Source organism: Myxine glutinosa, chromosome 13 (genome assembly GCF_964187855.1).
Source record: "Myxine glutinosa chromosome 13, kmMyxGlut1.1, whole genome shotgun sequence".
In the NCBI taxonomy this organism is placed as follows: Eukaryota; Metazoa; Chordata; class Myxini; order Myxiniformes; family Myxinidae; genus Myxine; species Myxine glutinosa.
Window position 1 is genome coordinate 92734756 of NC_136273.1, and position 14086 is coordinate 92748841.

At 43.7% G+C, this 14086-nt stretch overlaps 1 protein-coding gene across 1 annotated transcript in view; it reads right to left on the reverse strand.

Annotated features, from left to right (window-relative positions):
* LOC137438406 (adhesion G protein-coupled receptor B3-like) overlaps nt 1-14086 on the reverse strand; it is a 413438-nt gene that overhangs the window by 200786 nt on the left and 198566 nt on the right. The window contains 6 exon segments of the mRNA XM_078767712.1: nt 1005-1107; nt 1926-1995; nt 4354-4500; nt 5552-5660; nt 6025-6093; nt 12710-12923. Of these exon segments, the coding sequence (XP_078623838.1) occupies nt 1005-1107; nt 1926-1995; nt 4354-4500; nt 5552-5660; nt 6025-6093; nt 12710-12923 (712 nt within the window).

A 14086-nucleotide genomic window follows, 5' to 3' on the forward strand; every position in this document is an offset into this window, starting at 1 on the left:
CCATTCAGAACAACCAGGTCAGTTTTGCCCCCTGCATGAAAAGCAGCCCAAACGGTCACCCCACCACCTCCAGCTTGGACTCTTGGCACTATACAATCTTTGTTGTCGGCTTCATGCACTTGGCTGCGCACTCGGACATGGCCATCTTGATGATAGACCAGAAATCTAGACTCGTCACTGAAGGTCACGTGATTCCAGTGTCCTGGCTGCCATTTACGGTGCTCTCTGGCCCACTGCAATCGGCGCTGGCGGTGTTGTCTGGTCAGGCGTGGCTTTCTCAGGGGACGCCTGGCACGATAGCCTGCTTGAACCAGTCGTTGGTTGACTAGCCTTTTGGATACAGGCACATTTGTCCGTTGCTGCCACTCAGCCCTAAGCCGATTAGCTGACTTGGTACGGCCATTGCGGACCAACCGGTGCAGCTGGCGATCATCCCTCCTTGTGGTTCTGCGGGGACATCCTGGCCTCGGTATTGGAGTAGGGACACCCCTCTGAGCATTTCGTTTCAGGATCTTTGACACCTGACCTCGAGTGATTCCATACTGCCGAGCAATAGCACGGTTTCATGCCGTAATTTCGTAAAGCCACCACTCCATGACAAACAGCATTGTCGAGTTGACGGACCATCTCCAGAGGAAGCGACAATAACTTTTGGAGACGTGCAGCAATTGTTTTCCACTAATACAGAACGCAACAACCCTTGTATACCCGACTGTGAAGCTAATCATCAAATGCACCTGTCCGTACATTTTGCCACGCCACCTGTGATATAATCCTGTTGTTGACTTCTTGCTGCGACAGACAATCAGTGACATGGTTCTTTGAACAAATAAATCACCAAAGTGTAAAAGAAACTCACCAGATTGATATACTGAGTTAAGAAAGTAAACCCAAGTCAAGAAAAAATATATATTCCATATTAAATGCCATGTCTGTATATATATATATATATGTATCACATTTAAATGAGGTTTTGCTTCTGAATGAGAAGCACAATGGCTTACGTTATGAAGATGCGAGAACATAATTTCCAAAGGAGGAACGAGAGATTTCGGTGGTGGATTAATGGTGACGGAAACGATCCTGGAATTCACGGTGCTTCCGTTTCTGCAGAACATAAAAAAACGATCACGTAAAGTCGCTTCAATTCGTCAGCAAAACAACGTTATACGAAGCAATGCAAAACGACAACGGCACTTGGTAGCGAGCATACACCCACCTGGCTGAACAGTTTACGTTTTGTATCCACCGACAGGTCAAATTTGGATTCAGACCTACACCAAAATATAATTAGCTTGTTCTTATCACTTACACAATTCAGCCACCGAGTTTTGTCATAAGAGGACAACGTTTTGAAAAATCATTCCATATTATCGTTTTTGGAGCTATCACTCAATGTTGAAGAATCACTTTAAAAATTTTAAAAACGTTGTATCCGGATTCCGATCTTCACCAAAAATCTAATTGATTTGTCCGTGTTTACACACCCAACCTCTCCACCAAATTTCATCCGAATCTGTCCACAACTTTTTGAGATATCCTGTTCACAGACAAACAAATAAATAGACAAAGAGACAAACAGGCAACCAAGCAACCAGACCAAAAAAAAAAAGACTTTTTTTTTTGGTATACAAGATCGAGGCTCGTGTAAGAGATAACATTGATCAGAAAAATACACAAACAAAAAAAACGGACACATAAAACATATAATAAAGGGAGCGGGAGACAAGATGGGGAGAGAGAGGGAAGCACACAAGTACAACAGCAGAGAACAGGCACATCGGGAGATCTGTGGGAGGGAGAGGGCTTGGGGGGAGAGGGCATGGGAAGGCGGAGGGGGAAAGGGGGTGGGGGGGGGGGGGGGTCGAAAACATAAACTCTACCCACTTGTGGTGGTGAAGGTAACAATCGTTTGCAAAACTTACGGAGGTGTGGGAAGAATGGAGCCAAGGTTTTTGTAGAGGACATTTCCGACAACTGCAGATTCTTGCATCCCTGTTGACGGTAAAATTTGTTTTTAGTAAGCTGCATTGTTGAAGTTAACACAGGTAACACCTTATTCCGGTGCAGCCATAGTGCGTCATGTGGATTAAGTAAATGATGCGACGTTAGCACAGGGGTCACGTGGCCTCATTCCCGACGGCACCGAGAGGCAGCGACGCGGTGCGCTTTTATGGAGCTCCCGGAATGCTTTACGACCACTATGGGAGGATCCCGCCGAGAGGAAGTATGGCATGGATGGATGCTCCGCTAAACAAATTGACTGTAGCAATTATCGTGCCCGCAAAGCATGCTGAAGCATGGCGCAAGGTGTAATAGAGAAGAACGAAGAAGCATCTGTAGGTTTCTCAAGGAAAGCTGGGATGAAATATGTCCTTAGGTGCGGTGTGCATCTGCAGTGTGATGTACTGTGAAATAGTCACTAATTTTACGATTTACATTCAAACACATACAGACTTTACATCGTAACTGACTCAAGGAGTGTACCGAATGTTAAAAATCCTGCATGAATGGAGTTTTAAAAGTTCCACCAACAGGGGACTCTCAACAGTCCAAAGACACAGAAACGTTTCTGTATGTTTCACCAAGTTCAGTCGTGGCCAAAAATATTGGCACCCTTGCACTTTTTCAAATAATGCACCATTTCATCCAGAAAATTGTTGAAATAAAAAAAAATTTTGGTATCCACATGTGTATTTCTTTGGTTTGCAGTGGAACAAAACAAAAATGCTGAAATAATTACTAAATCTTAGCTTATTGCACACAAGAATCCTAAAATGGCCCGGACAATATTATTGGCACCTTTTTGAAGTTGTTAGAAATAATTAGATTTCAAGCAGGTGATTCTCCTTTACTTTGGAATTGAACTCACCTGTGGTAAGTTTCAAGTGCCTGCATTATAAAAATCACTCATTCAACCAGTTTGAATAGCAAAAAGGAGTCATTCTGCTGTTTTGTGTCATTGTGTGTAGCGCAATGAGCATGGAGAAAAGAAAGAAAACCAGAGAATTGTCTGAGGAGGTCAGACACAAGATTGTAGCCAAGCATGGACAATCTCAAGGTTACAAGTCCATCTCCAGAGACATCGATGTTCCTGTATCCACCGTATGCAATGTTATCAGGAAGTTTAAGGCCCCTGGCGCTGTAGCCAACCTCCCTGGACGTGGCCGCAAGAGAAAACTTCATCGAAGATTGCAGCGAAGGATTGGTCGAATGGTGGAGAAAGCACCTCAATCAACTGCTAAACAGATTCAAGCTGACCTTCAGACACAAGGTACGACAGTTTCAACTCAAACCATCCGTCACCAACTCAATGAAAGGGGGTTCTATGGTAGGAGACCCAGGAGGACCCCACTGCTGAGAATGCCCGACTGGTGATTGCTAAACCACACCTGAACAAGCCAAAATCCTTGGGGGAGAATGTTCCTGTGCACAGATGAGACCAAATTAGAGCTTTTAGGTAAAGCACATCATCTCTATGTTTACAGAGAACAAAATGAAGCCTTCATAGAAAAGAACACCTTCCCTACGGTCAAACATGGAGGAGGTTCAGTGATGTTTTGGGGTTGCTATGCTGCTGCACTGGGTGTCTTGAATGTGGAGGACAATGGGAGCTGGGAGCAGGACAATGACCCCAAACACACTTCAAAAAGCACCCAGGAATGTTTCAAGACAAAACGCTGGAATGTTCTGAAGTGGCAGCAATGAGTCCAGATCTAAATCTATTGTCAAACACCAAAACTCCACAAACACCAGAACACTTGTGGGGAGATCTTGAAAACAACAGTTGGGAGAAGGCACCCTTCAAATCTGGGAGAACTGGAGTAGTTTGCACAAGAAGAGTGGGCGAAACTGCCAGTAGAGAGGTGGAGGAAGCTCATTCATGGCTACAGGAAGTGCTTGACTGCAGTTATTTTGTCCAAATGCCGTGCTATCAAATATTAAGTCTTGGGTGTCAATAATTTTGTCAATACCATTTCTTTTCATTCTCTGATTTAAAAGGATATATTCAGTTCTGAATCAACAACAAAGGTTCTGTAATATTAACAGTGAAATAAAGAATTGTGGCGAACAAATACTTTTGTCAATTTCAACTTATTTTTAGAGAAAATTGTGAGTTATTTGAAAAAAAGTGCAAGGGCGCCAATATTTTTGGCCATGACTGTTTGGCCGATTCATAAGAAAACTGTTTATTTATATATGCAACTCATGGCATATTATTTTGCCATGCTTTGTATGTTTGCGAGCATCACGGTCATGCAACCTTTTGAGCATTCCACCAATTCTAAAGCGATCATCAGAATGTAGGCCTATGTGGGTGCTGATTCATGAGCTCCTCCATTGTGCACGTACCAGTTGTCAGCTTAGATAGGGTCTCCTTGGACATGAAGACCTTGTCCTCACTGTTTCGGACCCAGGACACCATCCCTCTGCGTGCTTTTGTTGGGAATGTCATGTCCCTGGTCTCTTCCATGACAAAGAGCTTCCGGATGCTGATCACTGCAGGAGTGCGCACGTGGAGTGCTGTTGTTAAGCCGCCGTTTGCCACTGTAAAGCCCCTGTGCCGCAAGCAGCAACATCTCCAAGCGAGCAGCTGTTTGCTTAATCCTTCCCAAACAATTGCCAAACACAACGTCCCCAATCTACTCCCATCCCCTAGCAATACCACTTGTTTCATTCGGTACTAAAAATTCACAAGGAATCTTTGCAGAAGTCAGCCATTCAGTTTCAGGAATATTCCTGACAGCAATTACATTGTACAATTTGGTAGACAATAAATCGACGGAATGATGCTTCAAAAGGATGGAGCTGCTTCAATCAGTATGCCGTCCCTCTGATGGACGTTAAGCCAGGTGTCCCGTCTGTTAGCATTACCTCGTGGACATGAAATATGCCACGAGGTATTTTCCAGATAAATAAACAGATGTTTGGTACTATAGAACTTTAATATACGGGAAAACAAACACGACATAATGACAATAACACCGAAGCTTTTCGTGCTGCACTCTTCATGAAGATTCACAGCAAAGAGACTGGAAGTGATGAGAACTAGTGCATTTATAAGCATGTCTAAGTAACCGTGACTGATTGGTTATTCAGTCATGACGTCATTGGCATTATGAACGCCCATTGGTTGACTGAGTCACCACTGTCCTGAGCTCCAATTGGCTGGAGCGGAGGTGTCAGCGATGAAACACCATTTGCATCATTACCTTGGACAGCGGTCATGGAAATACCTTTAATCGTCCCGTGTTGAAAGAGAATGAGAAAAAATGTACAAATTCCTTTTGATTCTTTAAACAAGTAGATCAAGATTCACTAAAGTATGAAGAGGGGTATCCAAGCCTAAACAGTTTCAACTCTTAATTTATAAGAGACAATCAGATGTCTGCCTTGGGTTTTCTCTAAGCGTACAATTAAAAATCACTTTGCAATACCCGATCTACCAGTGGTTGAGCAAACAAAAGGAATTCGTCACTGATGTACCATCGACTGGTAAGAAACAAAAGAGATTGGTTAAAGTGCCTGCGAGAAAACGCTGAGATGTTACCGATATTTTCGGTGATGAGATACGACGTATGCACAGCCTTCACCGTCGTGGAGATGATTTGGATGAAATCCTCAACGATTTTCACAAAGTCAAGAGATGCCAAATAAAGCTGCAACAGAATCAAAATGTTCCCTTTTAACAAAATTACTGCAGACACAGATGGAAGGGACCGGGTCATTGCAGATATGTGTTACATAATATGGCGACATCCATTTTAAGACTCTTCGGCAAATGGCATATCCTTCTATGCTGTCATTTTTACCCTCTTCACTTCTCACACTCAATTCATAAAGGTCATTGTGTGTTTCGAACAAATATGAGTAATTAAGATCAGATGTAATTACAATAGTGTCTCTAAATTGCATCCGATCTTCAAATCTTCTTGCACTTCCCATTAAATAAGTTAAATGTCCTCCCTATGCTGAACTGCAAAATAAAATAAAAAGAAGAGAATTTCATTTCTTTCTGCTCACCTGCTGCGCTTCTTCCCACTTCCCCTTGTTTTCGATCCATAGCAAATTGCTCAAGACCTGAACGTAGTTCTGCAAAGGAAACAACACAACGCGACCTTAAAAAGAGTGGGGGAAGAAGGTTGGAACCAAAACGATAATATATGTAAAGTACGCGAATGCCGCCTGTCTATCTGTCTGTTTGTCCCACACTGAAACACAGAAACGGTCCTTGGAGAAAACAAATTAAGTAAAAGTTGCTTCAGAGGACTTCTGCTTCAGAGTTTTTACTTCAGAGTAAAAGTTGCTTCGCAGAAGTCCAGCAAAGGCCTTCTGCGACTCACTGTGACTAACACAATCTGTCAATTTCCCGACCCGGATCTCAGTCAACGGAACATCTTCTCTTCTGGACTTGGTTATGACTAACTTCCCTGAAAATGTCTGCTGCTCTTCTTCTGCTCCAATCGGATCATCTGATCATGTCCTTGTTAAAGTGGACATCTCTCTGACCATCCTCAGGGAGCCTGCTCAGCGTCGACGAGTCTGGAATTTCACTCAGGCCAACTGGCACGGTCTTCAAGCAGCCATCAATCATCTGGACTGGTCTCCCATCTCTACCACCTCTGACATCAACTCATCCTGGGAATTCTTCCAAAGTAAATTGCTCTCTCTCATGCACAGATTTATCCCATCTCGTCTTCAGTTGTCATACCCTTCCTCCCGTCCATGGTACACGGAATCTTGTGGTGAGGCTGTTGCCCAGAAACAACTTGCCTTCGTCTCCTGGAAAGCAAATCCAACGGAAGGAAATCTCATTTCCTTTCACAAACCCGAAACAAGTGTGTGTCCACCCTCAGGAGAGTCAGGAAACAATATCTCTCCATTCTCAAGACCGAACTCTCTTATCTGTCTCCCTCTTCCAAATCCTGGGGGCGTCTGGTCAAATCCGTTTCTGGTGTTTGTTCCCCCTCCATCCCCTCCCTTACCTCAACGGCTACACAGCTGACTCCACACGTGAAAAAGCTGAATGCCTCAACTCTGTGTTTGCCTCTAAATATTGTGTCCCAAACCCATCCCTCTCTGTACCCACCATACCCAGTCGTACCCTGCTGCTCCTGGACTCCGTGTCCTTTCCTCCTGACAAGGTGGAAAAGTTTCTGTCAACCCTCGACTCTGATTCTGCAACTGGACCCGACGGCATCAGCCCACGGGTCCTAAAATCCTGCTCTGCCGCTCTATCTCACCCTCTCTCTGTTCTCTTCACCCTCTCTTTTGCTCAAGGTCAACTGCCATCTGCTTGGAAATCAGCCAACATCACCGCTTTTCACAAAAAAGGTGCAAAAACAGATCCTAGCAACTACAGACCAATCAGCCTTCTCCCAATTATCAGCAAAGTCATGGAATCCATCATTGCTTCGGATATGAAATCTTTCCTCTTCTCCAATGGCTTGATCTCTGATCATCAATTTGGTTTCAGACCAGGTCACTCTACTCTGGACATGCTGCTTCTGCTGTCTCAACAATGGATGGAGGTCCTCAATGCCAAACAGGAAATTAGAGCTGTCTCCCTCGACATATCACGTGCCTTCGACACGGTCTGGCACCCCGCTCTGCTCACCAAACTCTCCTCCTTTGGTATCCATGCAAATCTCCACGCATGGCTGGCGGACTTCCTCTCTAGTCGTCGTCAACGTGTGGCCCTGAATGGGTTTCTCTCATCTCCTCTTCCTGTTCAGGCTGGAGTTCCCCAAGGCAGTGTTCTGGGCCCCGTGCTTTTTCTGGTCTTCATCAATGATCTCTCTGACTCTCTTGAAAATCCTCTCTATCTCTTTGCTGATGACTCCACTCTCTGCCGCTCCATTCCTCTTCCCTCAGATCGGCAGTCTGCAGCCTCCTCACTCTCTGAAGACTTGGACAAAATCACAGTCTGGTCAAACAACTGGAACATGTCTTTCAATCCTGACAAATCTCACACTCTTACTATGTCTCTCCGAAAAGATCGACTGGACAACCCTCCCATCTACTTTCTCAACAATCCTCTCCAAGAAGTTCTGTCGCTCAAGCTTTTGGGTCTCACTATCTGCCATGATCTTTCTTGGGAAAACCACATTTCCAAGCTGGCCTCCAAAGCCAGTCGCCGACGGGGCATCCTCCGTCGTGCGAAGTCCTTCTTCGGCACACCTGAGCTCCTCACCACATACAAGGCTTTCATCCGCAGCTCAATGGAATACTGTTCTCCCCTATGGGCCGGTGCTCCTGCCTCACACCTAGCTCGGCTTCACGCTGTTGAAACCAAAGCTTTCAGAATTATTGGAATCTCCCGCGATGAGGCTATCTCTGAGGGCCTTTCACTCACTCACCGCAGGCAGGTAGGTGGTCTTTCTGTCTTCTACCGACTCCTCTCCGGCCTTGCACCCCCAGCTCTCTCTGTGCTCTGTCCCCCAAATATTCCTACAGGTCGCACAAGATCTGCCAGCAACCCTCTGATGGTTAAACTGCCGAAATCTCGGCTCTCTGCTCACCTTCACTCTTTCATTCCTCTTTTCTCCCGCCTCTGGAACAAACTCCCACACTCCCTTCAATCCCACTCCTCCCTCCAGGTCTTTAAAACAGCTGTTCACCACCATCTCTTATCTTCCCCCATCCAAAACCTTGATCTTTTCTACCCCCGCTAATTCACCCCAGATCCACCTTGTTTGAAATTCCAACTTCTTTCCTGGAAGTCCTGGCAGTGTCCATATGTTTTATACCTCTCCCACCGCCCCCTTCCCATGCCCCCCCCCCCCCCAAAGCCCTCGCCCTCTCTCAGATCTCTCGATGTCTGCATGTCTCTCGGTCCCTGCTCTCAAATGTTGTGTTTGTGTCCTTCCCCCTCTCTCCCCATCTTGTCTACCGCTCCCGATGTTATATGTTTTATGTGTCGGTTTGTCTTTCTGTGTGATTAATGTTCGCTCTTTCACGAGCCTCGATCTTATATACAAAAAAAAAAAGAAAAAAAAAAGATGAATCCAAACTGACGGGAAAATTATATATTTTTTCAATCAGACCAAATAATTTAACCCAGGCAGTGTATAGGCAACAGACCACTGCATCGATCACTCCGAATTTTTTTTTTCTTCTTTGCTGTTTACAAATATACATAACTTCCCATTTCTGAACTCTTTCAACTAGCGCAAAAATAAAAGACTTTCTTTTTATGGCCACTGCCTTCCTGACAAGGTCAGAGACGGGGACATTAAAATGAGCTATGGCCATCTGACCGACCGCACTTCCATCATCTATCCATGTACTTTTGTGTACGCCATATTTCAAAAACCAAAAGATAAAAATAAAAAACCATGATATTTCATTCCCCCCATCCAAAATCATGATCTTTTCTACCACCATTAATCCACCTGAAACCCACCTCCTTCAAATTCCGTTTTCTTTCCTGAAAACCTCTGTAGTGTCCATTTTGTTTATCCCATGTACCCCACCCCAGCCCTCTCCCTTCCACAGATCTCCCGATATCCCTGTTCTCTACTGTTGTCATTCCCTCTCTCGCCCCCTCTTGTCTCCCGCTCCGTTTGTTATATATTCTATGTGTTCATTTTTATACGAGCCTTAACTTCGTATATAAAAACAAAAAACCTTGGTTATATGGCTTGCGTATGTGACATTCCAAAAAACATTGAATATTTAGCTTTCATTTTGCAAATACCTATTCCTCATAGTATTTCAATCTGATTAGATCGCGACTGTGATTGACTGAATTATGTTGCTATGGAAACCATCTCGGTAACTTGGCTTGTGTGCGCGATATTTAAAAAACCGTCCTAGATTTAGCTTTCATATTACACAGATCTATTCCTCATACCACCCAAAACGCAGGGGACCGAGAGCAGGTGCTCTTTGTTTTTCTTGATATTATGGTATTTTTTTTTACCACAGAGTCTGGTTTTACTCTATTTAGCAAAACCATAATCAGTCAACATTTTGCCGTGAGATACGTTATGATAGCTTGAAGAAGTTTCAAGGTGAATTGTGGACAAAGAGGGAGAAAATGTCCTTCTCAAAATGCTGTCCTGATTTTAAACTTTAAATGCCTAAATGCTATTTTCAAAACATTCAATTTAAGTTACACCATGTGATTCAATAAACCTACTAGGTATTACCCTCATATCAAATTTATCCTGGAATCCACACATTACACAAATAGCTAAATCTGCCTCGAAGAAACTAGGAGTCCTGTTCAGATGTCGAAGATTCTTCTCCTCTCAACAGTTGTTTCAACTATATAAAGGATTGATTCGTCCTTGTATAGAGTACTGCCCTCACATCTGTGGAGGTTCTAGCTCCACATACTTACTGGACATAATTAAATTAAAAGTAATTGGACGAATCAACTCTTCCAATCTGACCTCAAAACTTGACCCGCTCAAATTACGTCGCAAAGTTGGCTCTCTTTCTCTTTTCTACAGATATTGCTTTGGAGTTTGCTCCCAATAACTTCCTGCTTGTATACCTCCACCATTAGTGTGACCACGGAGAACTCGACAAGGCACTACATCACATGATTATTGTGTGGCCATTGGCAACTCAAAGAACCTGGTGTTGGCTTAGCGGTTAGGGTGCCAGCTTGGGATCTTAGGATCCTGGGTTCGAATCCCGGTCGATCACTGAATTAACACCAGGGGGGTTGACTCAACCTGTCATCCTTCCGAGGTCGGCAAATTGAGTACCAGTTCACTGGTAATTCCCTGTGTGTCGCAAGAGGCGACTAACAGGGTTGGCGGCAGGAAGGGCATCCGGCCATAAAACATTGCTTCAAAAAAGGGACCAAGGTGCCCGAAAAAGGCCAACCCCTGCTCTGCGGAGAAAAATGGCCTCTAAAGGTGGTCTACATATAACCGTGCATAAATGTATCGGGGAAAATGAAGGACGAGTTAGAAATGAATGGTATCCATGGATATTATTGTTCAGAATTTACCTATTTCTATGATTTATTAAGACTAGGGCATGCCCGTACTATATATAAGCTAGGACGTGCCCATACGTGGGTGCCCGTTCCTTGCAAAAAAAAAAAAACTGCAAAAAAAAAAAAAACTGCAAAAAAAAAACAATGGTTTGGTCCATTCGCAACGACCACAGAACCCCCCCCTCTATTTACATGAATGGTTTGGTCCATTCGCAAAGCCAAAGCGAACGACCACAGAACCCCCCCCCCTCTATTTACATGAATGGTTTGGTCCATTCGCAAAGCCAAAGCGAACGACCACAGAACCCCCCCCCCTCTATTTACATGAATGGTTTGGTCCATTCGCAACGCCAAAGCGAACGGCGAACGGCTAAATCGCCATAGCTCGGTAAGTACTTGTCCGATTAATTTCAAACCTTGAAAAGGCACATCCTCGGGTCCCCAGCAATATACCTGGCAAGTTTCAAGTATATCGGACCGGTAGTTGTCGAGAAACAGCGGTCACAGACACACAGACAGACACACAGAGATTGCTGGAATTATAGATAGACTAGGGCATGCCCGTACGATATATATATCTAAAATTATATCCCCCCCCCCTATTTACATGAAATGGTTTGGTCCAAAGCGAACGGCTTGCGAGTGGTGACAATCCCCCCCCTCTATTTACATGCAATGGTTCGGCCCAAAGCGAACGGCTTCCGGAGTTTGGTAAAGAAATCGCCATCGCGTACACAAACGCGCAGGAAAGCGAATGAATCGCAAATTCGTTTTTATTAGTTGTAAAACATAATGCCCAATTATTCAATTAGCGCCAACGTATTTTGGCTGTTTGCAATTTAATCGCAAGGCAAAGTAGAAAGAGAAGAGGGGAAAAAAGAAAAGCCTTCCCTTGCTGCAAACAGCTGCTGCAAACAACAACAACATGGAAGGCTGCACTGTCCGGAAGTTGGCATATCGCAGTTACGATTATTTTAGTGTTAATGGCCAATTATTCAATTAGCGCCAACGTATTTTGGCTGTTTGCAATTTAATCGCAAGGAAAAGTAGAAAGAGAAGAGGGAAAAAAACGAAAAGCCTTGCATTAACGCATTAACGCTTGCATTGCATTAACGGTTCGGCACACGTGATAGCTCGCTGCTCTCTGATTGGTTGAAGCGTTTTTTGGACATATCTCGGTAAGTAATTGTCCGATTAATATGAAACCTTGAAAAGGCACATCCTCGGGTCCCCAGCAATATACCTGGCAAGTTTCAAGTATATCGGACCCGTGGTTGTCGAGAAACAGCGGTCACAGACAAACAAACACACAGACAGACACACACACACACAGAGATTACTGGAATTATAGATAGATAATAAGCACTTTGGTTAATACTATTAAAACAATAAATATCATCAGGAAACTTAATAAAAATGAAGGCACCACCCAATCGCATAGATGACTCACGTCCATCTTTGTGGTCTTCTTCATTTCTAATGATAGTTAACACCATTCCTAATGATAACCACTCGGTGGTCGAAACTTTGGACCAAAGCCTTATCGACAGGGCAGTTATACTCGTTGGTAATGCTTTCATTTTGAAGATGGATCTTGCCAATTACAACTGTGTTTTGTGATCAGGAAACAGCAGGTGACAAATGATGATGTGAAATTACATTTGAAATTTTGGAAAATGATGATCCAACATTGGGAATTAAAAAAATTATGAAAAGGAAAGACAATAAATTTTGTTTTTAAAACGTTGCTACCTGAATGTCCTCAGACGATGGAGTGTATGCTGTCTGTTGAATGGTCTGTGTGATGTTCTTGAGGACTTCCATGGATACAAGCAGATCTCCACTGTAACTTTTCTTCTGACTTGACAAATCAAGAAGTTCCTTGATGATCCCGCTGATTTCATCAACATTCACCGTCTTCCTTCCTTTAATCGTTTGCCTGACAATCTTAACACATGCAACATGTCTTCACCATAAGTATTTTGCTCAATTTTAGTACCAGAAAACTATAAACTGTGGTTTCAAAATATAACTTACAAATCACATAGATGTATAATTTTGAGAGAATGTACTTTTAAAATAATCAAATGAAATTCCAACCAAATTCTGATTGCAGACAACACCTGTTTCAAATACGTGATGTGGGATTGAAGAGGAAGTGGACTCAAATCTCAAAAACTGACAATTACTGCATCCGATCATGATGGAGTTTTTCACTTTTCATTTATTACTAAAAGGAGAAGCGTACGTGTGTGTGTGTGTGTGTGTGTGTGTATATATATATACATATATATATATATATATATATATATATATATATATATATATATATATATATATATATATATATTCCCGGTGTGTACCCTGGTTAAAATAGGTACACTGTATCCCTGCGTGTCGTAAGAGGCGACTAAAAGGGTTGGCGTCAGGAAGGGCATCCGGCCATAAAAACATTGCCTCAAAAAGAGAACCATGACAATTACAACTACATATGGGCAGGGTACAGCCCGAAGTACCCCGTGGGGGACCCCACTCCCTCTCATCAAAACTCAAGATGGGGAACCCGATCGAAGCAAGGGTGGAAATCACTCCATTTATGACGGCGAAACGTCTGATGCCCGAAGTGGAGATCGGTTTCTGAGGTTTGGGACATGGAATGTCGGGACAATGACAGGGAGATCAGAAGTGGTGGAAGTATTGGTCAGAAGAAGAATGGATGTATGTTGTGTGCAGGAGACGAGATGGAAGGGAAGTGGTGTGAGAATGGTGAAGGGTAGGCAGGGACAGAAATACAAGTTTGTGTGGCAAGGGTGCCCGGAGGGCGTGAATGGTGTTGGTGTCCTGTTTTCTGAGGAGTTTGTAGACAGTGTGGTGAGTGTGACTAGATTGAGTGATAGGTTGATGATGGTGAAAATGATGATTGGAAAGCTCTTGGTGAACGTCATCTCGGGATATGATCCGCAGGTTGGTCGAAGTGATGAAGAGAAGGACAAGTTCTGGTGTGCGATAGAGAAGCTGATGGAAAACGTGAAAGATGAGGATGTTGTTGTGGTAGGAGGAGACCTAAATGGACATGTGGGAAGGAGTATGGACGGTTTTGAGGGAGTTCATGGGGGTTACGGATATGGT